This window comes from Oncorhynchus kisutch, linkage group LG23, assembly GCF_002021735.2.
Source record: "Oncorhynchus kisutch isolate 150728-3 linkage group LG23, Okis_V2, whole genome shotgun sequence".
NCBI classification, from domain to species: domain Eukaryota; kingdom Metazoa; phylum Chordata; class Actinopteri; order Salmoniformes; family Salmonidae; genus Oncorhynchus; species Oncorhynchus kisutch.
Window position 1 is genome coordinate 10,820,938 of NC_034196.2, and position 15,567 is coordinate 10,836,504.

Genomic DNA, 15,567 nt, shown 5'->3' on the forward strand with positions numbered 1-15,567 from the left:
ACCGTAGTCTGGCTTTTTTATGGTGGTTTTGGAGCAGTGGCTTCTTCCTTGCTGAGCGGCCTTTCAGGTTATGCCGATTTTTGGACTCGTTTTACAGTGGATATAGATACTTTTGTACCTGTTTCCTCCAGCATCTTCACAAGGTCCTTTGCTGTTGTTCTGGGATTGATTTGCATTTTTCGCACCAAAGTACGTACATCTCTAGGAGACAAAACACGTCTCCTTCCTGAGCGGTATGACGGCTGCGTGGTCCCATGGTGTTTATACTTGCATACTATTGTTTGTGAAGATGAACGTGGTACCTTCAGGCATTTGGAAATTGCTCCCAAGGATGAACCAGACTTGTGGAGGTCTTACATTTCTTTTCTGAGGTCTTGGCTGATTTCTTTTGATTTTCTCATGATGTCAAGCAAAGAGGCACTGAGTTTGAAGGTAGACATCGAAATACATTCTCAGATACACCTCCAATTGGCTCAAATGATGTCAATTAGCCTATTAGCCAAAGTAGATGTCTTAACTGACTTGCCAAAACTATAGTTTGTTAACAAGACATTTGTGGAGTGGTTAAAAAACACGTTTTAATGATTCCAACCTAAGTGTATGTAAACTTCCGACTTCAACTGTAGATAGAGGAGTGTAAGATAAAAGATGGTATCTTATGGCATATACTGTATGTAACCACTTCCCAATGAGTTAGTGGTGTAACAGACAGGCAGAGGAAGAGACAATTACACCTCAGGACTATCATGCTAAGACCACTTAATAGAAATGTGAATACTATAAACAAAAAAGGTTTATAACACTGGTCAGGGGTCACAATGGCCATACAGCGTAAATGGAGATATTTCGTTTTGCCGTTTGTATTTACCTGGCCACTGACTAAGATCAGTAAATGGTGGATGATGTGATATAATTTATTAGTCAAGTTTCTTATCTGCTTCTTCCTGAGACACACCCATTATTGTATAGAAAGCGTCCCACATTTCACAGCTGCCATTTCACAGAACACTTTGAACAATGCCGCAATGTCAGGAGATAAAGTTCACCATGTGCTCGTAACAACCAAACCAGGAGAGAGGTTGTTTGTCCATTAAAGAAGAGTACTGTAGGCTACTTAAGGCTTCCACGTTTCTATTATCCTGTCAGGTGTATGTTCTGTATTGTTTGAGACTTTGTGTTTAAAAATAACAAATTATTGTAATCTGTGATAACAAAATGAATACATGGGAGTTCCATGTCCAAACAAGTGAAACAAATCCTGTACAGTTCAGGTACTGTACTGCAGTAAGTCTTAAAACCTATTGATTTGTTGGGATTGAACAGTATTACAACGTGGCTCTGCTGTAATCCCGAGAGCCCAGCCATGGAGCAGTCCTCAGTCACATGACCCTTCCCATGTGGCTGCTGGATTCCTATCGTTCTGTGATCACATACTTACACTAGGCCAGGGGAAACTATTTATAGACCGGGTGAAACCAGAGGTCTATCCAACAGCATACTTTGTTCTGCTCTGCCTAGTTTTAGTTGGCATGGGAGGGAACTTGCCGACTGGGCCGGCCGAAACTTCAGAGGACTTAGAAACCCTTCCAGACACAGCAGGGTTCTTATCTGATCTCTTTATCAGCTGAGGGACAGTAGGAAAGTGGTGAGAACTGGGCCAGTCGAGGCAGAGAAAAGAAATGGTGGCAGCACAACAGCACCTACACAGAGGGAAGTGCAATCAAGTCGGTGGGATGGTACCGTATTACACTAGGGTGTCAGGACCAGGGTGTCAGGACCAGGGTGTCAGGACCAGGTTGTCAGGACCAGGGTGTCAGGACCAGGGTGTCAGGACCAGGGTGTCAGGACCAGGGTGTCAGGACCAGGGTGTCAGGAGGAAGAAACTCTACCGAGGCACATCATGGGATATACAGAACTTTAGGTCACAGGCTTGTTGTTCAGAGCTCCTTTGACTATTAAAAAAATCATCATCATTAACTCACACACATGGACTTTAGAACGATATTCGTCAAAGTCTCCCAAAATAACATGATAAAATAACATATCTGCACAAATAAATGTTTTAATGGAAATTTTTTACTTTTGCATAGCTGAAGAAGCGAAGGGCTGCATCCACGCTGTGAAACTCTGGGATGCTGAGAAAACCCCAAAATCTTCTTCAACAGTGGACTACTTTACAGCTGCACAAATGAACACACAGGCAGGGTTGTTCTGGTAGCAAGGAGACTACATGTCTCGAAATATAAAGATCAAATGCGCTCACTACAAGTTATCGTTGTATCCTTCTCACCCACATTTGGGCACCCTCCAACTTAAGTCAGTAACATCAACCCTGGCCCATAGAAGGAGTCTCTGCATTGATTACATGTAACAATATACAGTATGTATATACATCAGTTGCTGGAAACTATTAGAGCTTAATAACAATATTAACATCATTATAATAGCATGTGTTCAAGGAATGTCAAATGGACCACAGTGTGTTACATAAGGTGACATCAGGGTCGGCAGGTAGCCTAGCAGTTAAGAATGTTGGGCCAGTAACCGAAAGGTCACTGGTTCAAATCCCCGAGCCAACTAGGTGAACAATCTGCTGATATGCTCTTGAGCAAGGCACTTAACCCTAATTGCTCCAGGGATTCTGTCAATAATGGTGGATCCCTGGCTGTGACCCCACTCTCAGGGGGAGTGGGATATGCAAAAAAATATATATAGAAAAATCCAATACACATGTACAATAGAGCAAATGTAAGCACCCAGCTAATTATTATATTGATCATTTACCTGCATTAGACATAGTATAATCCGTCCCACATACATGCCATGAGTCATCATTATAACACGCCACATCCACGGGTAAACATACCTGGACTTTTAGCTTGAATACATGTTAATCATTACATCTATGCCCAAATAAGAGGTGGTTACAGTCCATAAAAAGGCCTACTCCTTCAGAGCTCAGTGTCCATGATACATAAACTTTAAAAAAGGTTTAACTCTAACTTACTGTGATTTGATGACCATTCACATTTTGTTTGCATAATTTTAGTCTATAAAGGGCAACTTCATCACATTATCACATTTACAGAACGCACAGGGAGATACTGTTTTGAGTTGATCGATCTCTGTGGATTCATGGTGACAGTCTCTCTGTGTTGTACTATATTTCTGCACAGAACAGAGTCCATACTGTCCATATTGTAGACTATGGTCGGCAGTGAAAAGCAGCTGGAGAGTACAGGCTTGTGTATCTCCTCAGTGACGTTAAAGCACCCTCTCTTTCCAACGTTCACTCATAACCAAGGCCATCATCCCGTCCGGCAGGAGAACACCATTTATAGACCCCGTCGCTGGAAGATAAAAAGCGACAGTTGTTACTGTAGAAGTGAAATTTGTTTTTGCCACACAATTACAGAGCAGCTTTTGTATAAGCACTGAATAAGCAGTTAAAAGAGAGATGGATAGCATGTTTAAAATGACCCCAGATTCCTTGTCAGACCCAGCCTCTGAACACCACTTTAACAGCTCCACATCCATCACTATGCCCCGAGTCTTCTTAGGTCCGTGTGTGTTCATATTACCTTTTGTAGGGGCAGGCAGCCAGGCAGGCATAGTGAGGAACCAGCTGCACGTCTGCTTTGATCTGACTGTTACAGCCAAATTCAGATACTAAGTCACCCTTAGTATCTGGACTATATAGGGTGTGGAAACATTGTGTAATGCTCTCCTTCTCTGTCTGTGTAATATGTATCAATGTGTTCAAGGATGGGCTTAGGCAGTGCCAAGCACCAGGCTTTATTCCCCTTCAGGGCCTCCCTTCAGTTGTGAGCTGAATTAGAATGTGATGCTTGGCTTGATCCAACTGGGGAATATCACCTTCCAACAGCAATAAGAGGAGTCTAGTCAGTTTTTGAATTGTCTTTTACAATACCACTGGAATCAGAACAGCTGGAGATGCTGTGTGTCTTGGCACAACAAGAGAACAAACTGAGGATAATGATGTTAAAGGGGCATCAAAGGTCAGAAAAACATCCAAGATGTCTTGGAAACTCAGAGATACAGTACATACCGCATCATATTGCATTGATGTTTGAGGTTTCTACTGAATCTGATGATGCTTCATGCGTGCCATTTGTGTTCATCATAATCATATTGAGCTTCTCTGTTCCATTCCTCGTCTCCTCTTTTCTTCTCCTCTTCCGCCTGCAAAGTTTATGTCGACTGAGACAGAAAAAGAATATTAGAAAGTAACCCATTCCAATTTGTGATGACATCATTTACTTATGTGATGGCATCATCTGTCCTGACTCTCACATGAGCTATTCACCAAAAACATTCTCGCAGTATCACAGAGTTTAGTTATGTACGGTATTTTCTTTAAGCACACAAGACTCTTTTATTAAACTGATACAACACCTGGCACTCTGTCTCTCTTTTGGGTAAAAAAAAAAAATGAGAGGGGAGAGCAGGGCAGATACATACAGCTTGATGGAAAACCAAAGGTAACATGGCCACAAAAGCGTTTCATTAAAACTTGGCCATTCATGGGATACACACAGATTCCTTACATCCCATCCCAGGGCTAGTATGACAGGCTGTGAGGTGATGAAGCTGTATGTTCATCTTTCCCACTCTCTCTCTCTCTCACACACACACACACACACACACACACTCCCTCGGACAGGAAGGTCGCAACATAAAGTAAATCTGTCTGTTTTGATACTTAAAGAATGTGTATTTTACTCACTGTGCACAGATGCAGATGAATATGATGAGCAGTATGAGGAAGACCAATGCTGCTATCACACAGGCTATGATGATCTGCCTCTGGTCTCCTATACGCCAGGCCAAATCAACATACTCACACCTGGACCCAATGTACCCTTTTTCACATCTGAGACAGAGCAAACACACAATTCACCTGCTGCGATTCAAATGTGCACAACAAGTTTGCTTTATTGTTCCTATTTCTTGTTGCCCGAAAGAAAAACTACGAAATAACTTGAAGCGCCTGGGCTATGAGAAAACAAGCAGATGCTGGTCTGTCAGATCAGCTATTCGAGCTGTTCTTAATGAACTGGTGTGATTGTGATTCTTGAGATGCTTGATGAAATGCAGTCAGACCATATGACACCAATCATACATCTGTCTGCCTTTGTTGTTTTTAGTTTAAGTGCATGTGTTCTGTGCAGGGTCACAGTAAACAAGGTCAGCACATTCAGTAGGGTCAACGAGGGATTTCAGTGTTACTTGTCAGACATGAAAGTAAAAACAGAACCTCTTTATCAGGAACATGAACTTCATACTTGTAATAATAACGGGCAAAAATTCTGCTACAGTAATCAAAATAGATACAAATTAAACATGTTTTCACTGCAGTGAATGTTGAGTACGCAGCATGTTCTTGGCTTGAGACCGTCTGCCTTGGATATGTACAGATAAATGATTGGGGCCCACAGTAAGGGTCGGGTGAGTTGATTTACCTGCACGAAGGAGTGTTCTGTTCCTTCACAAAGCGGCACGACCCATGGATACAGTAATTCCTGAACTCCTTTGGACATTTGGTGAAATGCCCGCTCCATTTGGCTTGAGTTGCAGTTTCTATTGAGTCTACGGCAAGCGCAAAGAGACAAATACAGGGGAAAGGGGGATTATAAAGTCACTATTTTGATATATAATATCCTTCTGACAAAAAAGATTGCATTGAAAGGTGATGTAGAATAAGATACAAGTTTGAAGTGAGAGGCCCCTTTCAAACTTGTCATGAGGCCCCTGTTTTCCCTTAGTAACCTGACTCCGGGGGGCCAGTGTGACTTGTCATATAAATAGGCTCCTGGCATCATGATCTGAGGAAGGACCAGGAACTGAACTGACCACTGGGGCAAGACTGGTGTGATTGAGGATAATAATGTGTCAATTACAGATTTATAACTAATGAAATTCTGTCAAAGTAAAAAGCAACTGATATCCTCCTCAGCCTAATTTAATAGCTGTGTAGAAACACACAAACAGAACATTCTGACCACTATAGTAAAGAGAATGGAAACCTTATTTCACTATTTTATTCTCCTCTATTCCCTTCCAGTGAGTCATTGGGTGGGTAAAATAATAATGAGGCTTAGTTAACATGACAGAGAGGGAGAAAGCCCCAATTGTAGTGTGAAACATGAGAGCATGCCTTTAAAATGACCTAAATATTGAATAGGTGCAGATCTGGTTACAAAGGAACAGCAGGTGTAAATTGATCTAGGTATTTAACTGAGTAGCTGTATGTGCAGCCAGTCATCACACCATATTTCCCAGGAATAAGTATGGCGCAGAGTGGCACAGTGGTCTAAGGCATTGTATCTCAGTGCTAGAGGTTTCACTACCGACCCTGGTTCGATTCCAGGATGTATCACAACCGGCTGGGATTGCGAGTCCCATAGGGCAGCGCACAATTGGCCCAGTGTCATCGGGTTAGGGTTTGGCCGGGGTAGACTGTCATTGTAAACAATATGTTTTTTCTTTAACTGACTTGCCTAGTTAAATAAAGGTGAAATACAAAACATTTAACAAATGTAAACTGAACATAAGAAGAATAGTACATTGCAGAGAGATAATCAGGAACGACCCCCACCTCCCCCTGACAAAATAAACTTCACTGTATCACTCCATGTGGGTAAATACAATGGTACGATCAGTAGTTGATTGGACCTCTTAGTTGTGAGGATTATCATCAAACAGCAATTGACAAATCCTGAATAGTGGAGGCCCTAACCAAGGCTGCTTCAATTGACACCTGATGTCAGCCTGCCGTCTATAGAGTGCACATCTAATTAGCAGTGAGGAACCGAACCCAGTGCACATACAAAGCTGGTGCTACATTTCACAATACCACTCACAGGAAAGGTAATGACTGCACAGTCAATGACTGCATGGTCACTGGTGGCAAGAAGGCTTTTATTTGCACTATGGTCTCTGTTGGGGCTGGTACATGACACCTCCTCCTGATACTAAAGGGCTGGGTGGAGAAGCATTTGATATTCCAACTGTTTGAATGAACCGCTGTGTGAATGACGCAGTCCTGGAGTATGGCCTTCAATTTAACGACAGAGCAGGAATACTGAGTATAAGAATGTTTTTCAAGGGCACTTAGTCTCTCTACAAAATGTACCGTGTATGTAATCACAAACACCTTCCTATTCTAATCCAACAGGTTGCTTCTAAACCTGAGTAACTCAAACACGTTAACACATGTGCATGTCAGATGGTAAGAAATACTTTTATAGATGCCTTGATCAAACTTCAAACAAACTTTCATGGCATGATTATCCCTCCATAAGTTTATGTTTCTCGGGGGAGGGGGGGGGCAATATACCTGTGAAGTTGTTTGTGTTGCCTTGGTGATAGCGGGACACATTCTTGTTGGCCGGCTCCTCAGTTGCATTCCATTCAGCCAGAGAGCATTTGCACAGGGCCAAAGCTACAACCAGAAAACAAACAGAGCTGGTCACACAATGCCCAAACATCAAGTCAAATCCATACAATTAAATTACTTTAGAATCTGAAAGTTAAGGACAGAGCAAAGGTTGTGGAACTTAATGTTTGACAGTAATACCCCCAGCTTGGGTTTTGGGGTTTCTGGGATTCCCAACACTGTGATAACCTTACTAAAGGTAGTCTTGCATTCAATCCAACAACACTGTTAGTGTTTCAGAATATTCAGGACAACAAAATCCTGCCATGATACAAATGTGGGGAATAAATGGGGAATAAAGCTACTGTATCTATGAAGCAAATAGATGTGGTTATTGATAGTCTATGTTATTGGTTTGGATATTGTTGCGATGTGCATTGGGGAACTCTATTTGCTAATAGAGGGCTATGGAGTGGTGGATCATTTGTTGATCATCTGTCACACCAGCATGCTAATTGCTGCTGTCAATCACAGTGTAGACAGGCACATAAGATGATTTATATTTTAGTCATTTAGCAGACGTTAGCAGAGTGACATTTTCTTTATACTAGTCCCCGTGGGAATCGCACCTATAACCCCGGCGTTGCAAAAGCCATGCTCTACTAACTGTGCTACACGGGACTACATTACATATTCCAAAGTTATAGTTTGAATAAACGAAAACTAGTGGGGTAATATAAGAAAGATATTTGTAATAATACCTGAAAGATATAAATATCAAAGGACATACAATCTTGAGATAGATGTTGTAAAACAGTACTAAGTCAGTTATTAACCAGATTATAGGCAATTATATTCAGATACAATGAGTAAATAAAGTTAGTGTGAGGTTGAAGAGTTATTCAACTGCAACACAGAACGGTGCCTCTTACCTGTGACTATTCCGACATACAGTTTGCATGCCTTTGCCATGTCCGTGAGCAACGAATATACTACTCCGGGTGGATAAATAGGTAAACGTAGATTTCGTTTCTTATATAAAATCCGGTCAACAAGTTCACTATTATATCCTCTGTTTAGTAGGATACCCTGCTTCCCGACTCACGAATAATGTGGTTCCTAAATGCGTGATCGCGTACCGGTGAACTACACGGGCAAGAGATACTGAGCAGGCTAGAGGTTTGAATGGGTGAAATGGAACCTGAACCTAATAGTGCCACGCCCACCTAATCATGTATGTGCGAGTGCACTCTACCAGTGCAGTTTCATTATGGCATGCAGCTCAAACTGGAGATTGGCTACTAGGCTATCAATTAAGGTGCAATCCGTTTGATGTGCGCATAACCTAATGCAACAAGTTATTCATATACTGTCATTAAAACACATGACAGTTCTTTAGAACATAATTTGAAGATATGATGCACCTTTACCAAGATGGTTGTCCTGTTAGCAAAAACGTAAACAATTGAAGAATATTTCAAGGTGCATCCCATGAAATTTGCATATACAAATATAGCACTTGCATATATTTGCATAATGCACATTTTATGGATTTTTAACTAAAATATTCATCGTTTTACCTGCATCAGCACATTTTAGTGACCTCTACTGTGAACTGTTGGTAAACGGCAGACGGCGCCGGCTAATGAGACTGTGGGCAAGTCTAGAACTGTGGTCAGAGAGTTTGTTTGTGTTTATTGGCGTGCAGGCCTCACTATTCAGGCAATGTGAGTCTGCCCAGGTCTACCTATGTGTGCTCTTTCTCACTTTCAGCCCACTCTCTATCGAGGCCTACTCAGTGCACAATGAGCCCTCTGCTAAAATGTGAACTCAGGAATAGTTCGTCTATGGACATCAGCGCTGCAATACCAGGCAAAATGTAGTGGAAATAGGAAATCCTATACAGGGGTAAAAGTAATGTATCCAGCAAAGGCACAATTCCAGATGTAGCTGGTTCCTTGATAGCGGAAGCCTTGCCAATAACTATCCAAGAGTTTGATCAAAAGTGTCAAAGCACATTGCCTGTCATTTGTCCCATTACTCACGATAATGGTATGTTGATAACTAGGTCATCTCAAATGATAGTAGGCAAAAATAATGCAGTGACTGTCAGCCTCCTGACAGTTTGCCTGCTGTGGAGTAGCAGCCTATTCCCAGACAAAGTTATAGCACCACATGGTGGCCACGTTATGCTGTTGCTGCGGTCTTTTTCATGAAGGTAGTATTTACCCACTATGTTCCCATATGGATGATACTGTATGGGCCATCTCAAATATCTCTCATCTTCTGAGTTGCACAAAGCAATCATACATTCGGTGTTCATTCTACTAATACGACAGCGAAAGTTCTCATTGTAGGTCCTGCTCATTGACTCGTACAAAATGTACAGTACCATTGGATAATTCATCTTAAATTATAATGTCACACCCCATGATCATTTCACACCCCATATAAATCCCATATGAAGCACTACAATAAAGAATGAAGGGAGTAGAGCAGCCTTTTCCCCTGTGGGACCTGCTACACGGCAGCAGTCATCCCTAAACCAATTTTGGGGTTTCTGTTTTACAGACAGATGTTGTATTTAAGCTGTCTCCTCTCATCACTTTGGCCCATTCACTGGAGTAACAGCATCACTTCTGCAGAGACAAAAATATTGAGTGTGTCAAGACTGTTGTTTGAGTTCTGTTATTGCACATTTGAATTGTTTGCGGAAAAGTAAGACAATTGTACATAATTAAAAACAATGACATTTGTATTACAACTTAAAGCATACATAGAAGAAATGCTGAGGGTTTATTTTGCTTGTGTGCCCTATTAATACATGGTAATGAACACTTAACAAAACTAAACAAATACCTCTCTTTAGGCCAGCAGAAAGACCAAGAAGGAATTGGATGCCATGAGAGCCCAGAGAGCATCCTCCAATGTCTTCTCCATGTTCTCCAGCAGACACAGATCCAGGAGTTTAAAGAATTGAGCTCACACATGATAACAAATATCATGTGGTTCATCATGTCATGTTATGAGGAAGCACAACAATGTTCCCAACCATAGTGAGTAAGGACAAAAATTGTATTCTTTTCATAAAAAAATCTGTAAGCCTTTTCTTTCCCTGGGCTAGGTGTTCACACTTATCGACCAGGACAGAGATGGGTTTATTGACAAAGAAGATCTGAAGGATACCTATGAATCTCCTGGTCAGTATTTCAATGATACACTATTTCAATTGCCAAACGTATGTGGACACACCTTCAAATTAGTGGGTTTGGATGTTTCAGCCACACCAGTTTCTGACAGGTGTATACAATCGAGCACACAGCCATAGACTAACATTGGCAGTAGAATGGCCTGTACTGAAGAGCTCAGTGACTTTTGTCAAATTCCCTGCTAGAGCTGCCCCGGTCAACTGTAAGTGCTGTTATTGTGAAGTGGAAATGTCTAGCCGCGAAGTGGTAGGCCATACAAGCTCACAGAATGGGACGACCAAGTGCTGAAAAATCGTCTGCCCTCAGTTGCAACACTCACTACCAAGTTCCAAACTGCCTCTGGAAGCAACGTCAGCACAAGAACTGTTCATCGGGAGCTTCATGAAATGGGTTTCCATGGCCGAGCAGCCGCAAACAAGCCTAAGATCACCATACGCAATGCCAAGCGTCGGCTGGAGTAGTGTAAAGCTTGCCAACATTGGACTCTCGATCAGTGGAAAGGTGTTCTCTGGAGTGATAAATCAGGCTTCACAATCTGGCAGTCCGACAGATGAATCTGGGTTTGGCAGATGCCAGGAGAACACTACCTGACGCAATGCTTAGTGCCAACTGTAAAGTTTGGTGGGGGAAGCATAATAGTCTGGGGCTGTTATTCATGGTTCGGCCTAGGCCCCTTAGTTCCAGTGAAGGGAAATCTTAACGCTACAGCATACGATTACATTCTAGATGACTCTGTGCTTCTAATTTTGTGGCAACAGTTGGGGGAAGGCCCTTTCCTGTTTTGAGCATGACAATGCCCCAGTGCACAAAGTGAAGTCCATACAGAAATGGTTTGTCGAGATCAGTGTGGAAGAACTTGACTGGCCTGCACAGAGCCCTGACCTCAACCCCATTGAACACCTTTGGGATGAAATGGTACACCGACTGCAAGCTAGGCCTAATCGCTCAGCATCAGTGCCCGACATCACTAATGCTCACTTACTGTAAAACAGCTAATGGTTGTTTGAATGGTGGTGATGCTTGATATCTCAACTATCCTCCAGGTAAGCTGAATGTGAAGAACAATGAGCTAGAAGACATGCTCAAAGAGGCTTGTAGTGCCATCAACTTCACCATGTTCCTCAACCTGTTTGGAGAGAAGCTACATGGAACAGATCCAGAAGAGATAATTCTCAACACCTTCAGAATGTTCAATCCTAACACTAAGGGTTATGTACACATAGTGTAAAGTAGTTAAGTAAACATACCCCAAAGACTACTTAAGTAGTACTTTAATGTATCTGTACATTACTATTTACATTTTTGACTACTTTTACTTCACCACATTCCTAAAGAAAATATTTTACTTTTTACTCAATATATTTTCTTTGACAGCCAAAAGTACTTGTTACATTTTGAAATAATTAGCAGGACAGGAAAATAGTCAAATTCACGCACGTATCAACCGAACATCCCTGGTCATCCCTACTGCCTCTGATCTGGCGGACTCACTAAACACACATACTTAATTTGCAAATTATGTCTGAGTGTTGGAGTGTGCCCCTGGATTTCCGTACATTTTAAAAACAAGAAAATGGTGCCATCTGGTTTGCGTAAGATAAGGAATTAGAAATGATTTACACTTTTAATTTTACTTTTGATACTTAAGTATATTTGAGCAATTACAGTTACTTTTGGGCTGCCATTTCTGAGATACTGGATCTGGCATCGACAATCATACCACGCTCAAAGTCACTTAAGTCACTAATTTGGACCATTCTAACGTTCAACGGAACAGTAACTGGCTGCCTTCTTTGAAAAATCAGATTCATTAGCAGCTCAGGTACAGTTGAAGTCTGAAGTTTACATACACCTTAGCCAAATACATTTAAACTCTGTTTTTCACAATTCCTGACATTTAATCCTAGTAAAAAAAATCCCTGTCTTAGGTCAGTTAGGATCACCACTTTATTTTAAGAATGTGAAATGTCAGAATAATAGTAGAGAGAATGATTTATTTCAGCTTTTATTTCTTTCATCACATTCCCAGTGGGTTGGAAGTTTACATACATTCAATTAGTATTTGGTAGCATTGCCTTAAAATTGATTAACTTGGGTTAAAAGTTTCAGGTAGCCTTCCACAAGCTTCCCACAATAAGTTGGGTGAATTTTGGCACATTCCTCCTGACGGAGCTGGTGTAACTGAGTCAGGTTTCAGTTCTGCCCACACATTTTCTATAGGATGAGGTCAGGGCTTTGTAATGGCCAATCCAATACCTTGACTTTGATGTCATTAAGCCATTTTCCACAATTTTGGAAGTATGCTTGGGGTCATTGTCCATTTGGAAGACACATTTGCGACCAAGCTTTAACTTCCTGACTGATGTCTTGAAATGTTGCTTCAATATATCCACATAATTTTCCTTCCTCGTGATGCCATGTACAGTGGGGCAAAAAAGTATTTAGTCAGCCACCAATTGTGCAAGTTCTCCCACTTAAAAAGATGAGAGAGGCCTGTAATTGTCATCATAGGTACACTTCAACTATGACAGACAAAATGAGAAAAAAATCCAGAAAATCACATTGTAGGATTTTTTATGAATTTATTTGCAAATTATGGTGGAAAATAAGTATTTGGTCACCTACAAACAAGCAAGATTTCTAGCTCTCACAGAGATGTCCAGGTCAGGGATGTTCGGTTGATACGTGCGTGAATTTGACTATTTTCCTGTCCTGCTAATTATTCAAAATGTAACAAGTACTTTTGGCTGTCAAAGAAAATATATTCTTCTTTAAGAGGCTTCTCTGTCCTCCACTCGTTACCTGTATTAATGGCACCTGTTTGAACTTGTTATCGGTATAAAAGACACCTGTCCACAACCTCAAACAGTCACCCTCCAAACTCCACTATGGCCAAGACCAAAGAGCTGTCAAAGGACACCTGGTGGATGGAGCAAGACATGATGTCCCAGATGTGCTCAATTGGATTCAGGTCTGGGGAACGGGCGGACCAGTCCATAGCATCAATGCCTTCCTCTTGCAGGAACTGCTGACACACTCCAGCCACATGAGGTCTAGCATTGTCTTGCATTAGGAGGAACCCAGGGCCAACCGCACCAGCATATGGTCTCACAAGGGGTCTGAGGATCTCATCTCGGTACCTAATGGCAGTCAGGCTACCTCTGGCGAGCACATGGAGGGCTGTGCGGCCCCCCAAAGAAATGCCACCCCACACCATGACTGACCCACCGCCAAACCGGTCATGCTGGAGGATGTTGCAGGCAGCAGAACGTTCTCCACGGCGTCTCCAGACTCTGTCACGTCTGTCACGTGCTCAGTGTGAACCTGCTTTCATCTGTGAAGAGCACAGGGCGCCAGTGGCGAATTTGCCAATCTTGGTGTTCTCTGGCAAATGCCAAACGTCCTGCACAGTGTTGGGCTGTAAGCTCAACCCCCACCTGTGGATGTCGGGCCCTCATACCACCCTCATGGAGTCTGTTTCTGACCCTTTGAGCAGACACATGCACATTTGTGGCCTGCTGGAGGTCATTTTGCAGGGCTCTGGCAGTGCTCCTCCTTGCACAAAGGCGGAGGTAGCGGTCCTGCTGCTGGGTTGTTGCCCTCCTACGGCCTCCTCCACGTCTCCTGATGTACTGGCCTGTCTCCTGGTAGCGCCTCCATGCTCTGGACACTATGCTGACAGACACAGCAAACATTCTTGCCACAGCTCACATTGATGTGCCATCCTGGATGAGCTGCACTACCAAAGCCACTTGTGTGGGTTGTAGACTCCGTCTCATGCTACCACTAGAGTGAAAGCACCGCCAGCATTCAAAAGTGACCAAAACATCATCCAGGAAGCATAGGAACTGAGAAGTGGTCTGTGGTTGCCACCTGCAGAACCACTACTTTATTGGGGGTGTCTTGCTAATTGCCTATAATTTCCACCTGTTGTCTATTCCAGTTGTACAACAGCATGTGAAATTTATTGTCAATCAGTGTTGCTTCCTAAGTGGACAGTTTGATTTCACAGAAGTGTGACTGACTTGGAGTTACATTGTGTTGTTTAAGTGTTCCCTTTATTTTTTTGAGCAGTTTCCTCCAGCATCTTCACAAGGTCCTTTGCTGTTGTTCTGGGATTGATTTGCACTTTTCGCACCAAAGTACGTACATCTCTAGGAGACAGAACGCATCTCCTTCCTGAGCGGTATGACGGCTGCGTGGTCCCATGGTGTTTATACTTGCATACTAATGCTCCCAAGGATGAACCAGACTTGTGGAGGTCTACAATTTGTTTTCTGAGGTCTTGGCTGATTTATTTTGATTTTCCCATGATGTCAAGCAAAGAGGCACTGAGTTTGAAGGTAGGCCTTGAAATACATCCACAGGTACAACTCAAATTGACTCAAATTATGTCAATTAGCCTATCAGAAGCTTCTATAGCCATGACATCATTTTCTGGAATTGTCCAAGCTGTTTAAAGGCAATGTCAACTTAGTGTATGTAAACTTCTGACCCACTGGAATTGTGACACAGTGAATTATAAGTGAAATAATCTGTTTGTAAACAATTATTGGAAAAATTACTTGGGTCATGCACAAAGTAGATGTCCTAACCGACTTGTCAAAACTATAGTTTATTAACAAGAAATTTGTGGAGTGGTTGAAAAACAAGTTTTAATGACTCAAACCTAAGTGAATGTAAACTTCCGAGTTCAACTGTATCTAAGAGATGAAAACCCGGATACTGTACAGACATTTTGTCTGCAAACCTTTCAGGTTAAACAGATGTTCCAATCGTCTACCTTCGACCCAGCAGGAAACCTGGACTACAAATCCCTCTGTTACATCATCACACGCGGAGAGGAACAGGAGGAGTAAAGGATCTATGTTAGTGCTGGTGGTGCTACTGGTTGATCTGTTTGAAATGTGAATAACACGCTGCATTGCTGCCTCTCTCGGATATAGCCAAAGTTAAATA

The 15,567-nt window shown here is 42.2% G+C and overlaps 2 protein-coding genes across 2 annotated transcripts; one reads left to right on the plus strand and one right to left on the minus strand.

Annotated features, from left to right (window-relative positions):
• Window positions 1–2,046: 2,046 nt before the first annotated feature.
• Window positions 2,047–8,584, minus strand: btc (betacellulin, epidermal growth factor family member). Its single transcript, XM_020457386.2, has 6 exons — window positions 8,332–8,584; window positions 7,361–7,465; window positions 5,484–5,610; window positions 4,748–4,894; window positions 4,070–4,221; window positions 2,047–3,350 (listed from the first exon to the last, which is right to left on the minus strand). The coding sequence occupies exons 1-5, from the start codon at window positions 8,369–8,371 to the stop codon at window positions 4,074–4,076; spliced, it is 567 nt and encodes a 188-aa protein (XP_020312975.1). The 5' UTR covers window positions 8,372–8,584; the 3' UTR covers window positions 2,047–3,350; window positions 4,070–4,073.
• Window positions 8,585–10,301: 1,717 nt separating this feature from the next.
• On the plus strand, window positions 10,302–15,467 carry LOC109868185 (myosin light chain 5-like). Its single transcript, XM_020457628.1, is given in 5 exon segments — window positions 10,302–10,340; window positions 10,343–10,373; window positions 10,522–10,599; window positions 11,652–11,821; window positions 15,366–15,467. Coding segments are annotated over 5 exon segments (420 nt in total).
• The last annotated feature ends 100 nt before the right edge of the window (window positions 15,468–15,567 follow it).

Bases quoted from the DNA above. Each gene is read 5' to 3' on its own strand.
- btc (XM_020457386.2), bottom strand. From the start codon at position 8,371: ATGGCAAAGGCATGCAAACTGTATGTCGGAATAGTCACAG. The intron at 5,611-7,360 runs GTATATTGCCCC...CGCTTGCCGTAG, and splicing joins CAACACAAACAACTTCACAG to ACTCAATAGAAACTGCAACT. The intron at 4,222-4,747 runs GTGAGTAAAATA...TTTCTGTCTCAG, and splicing joins TTCATCTGCATCTGTGCACA to TCGACATAAACTTTGCAGGC.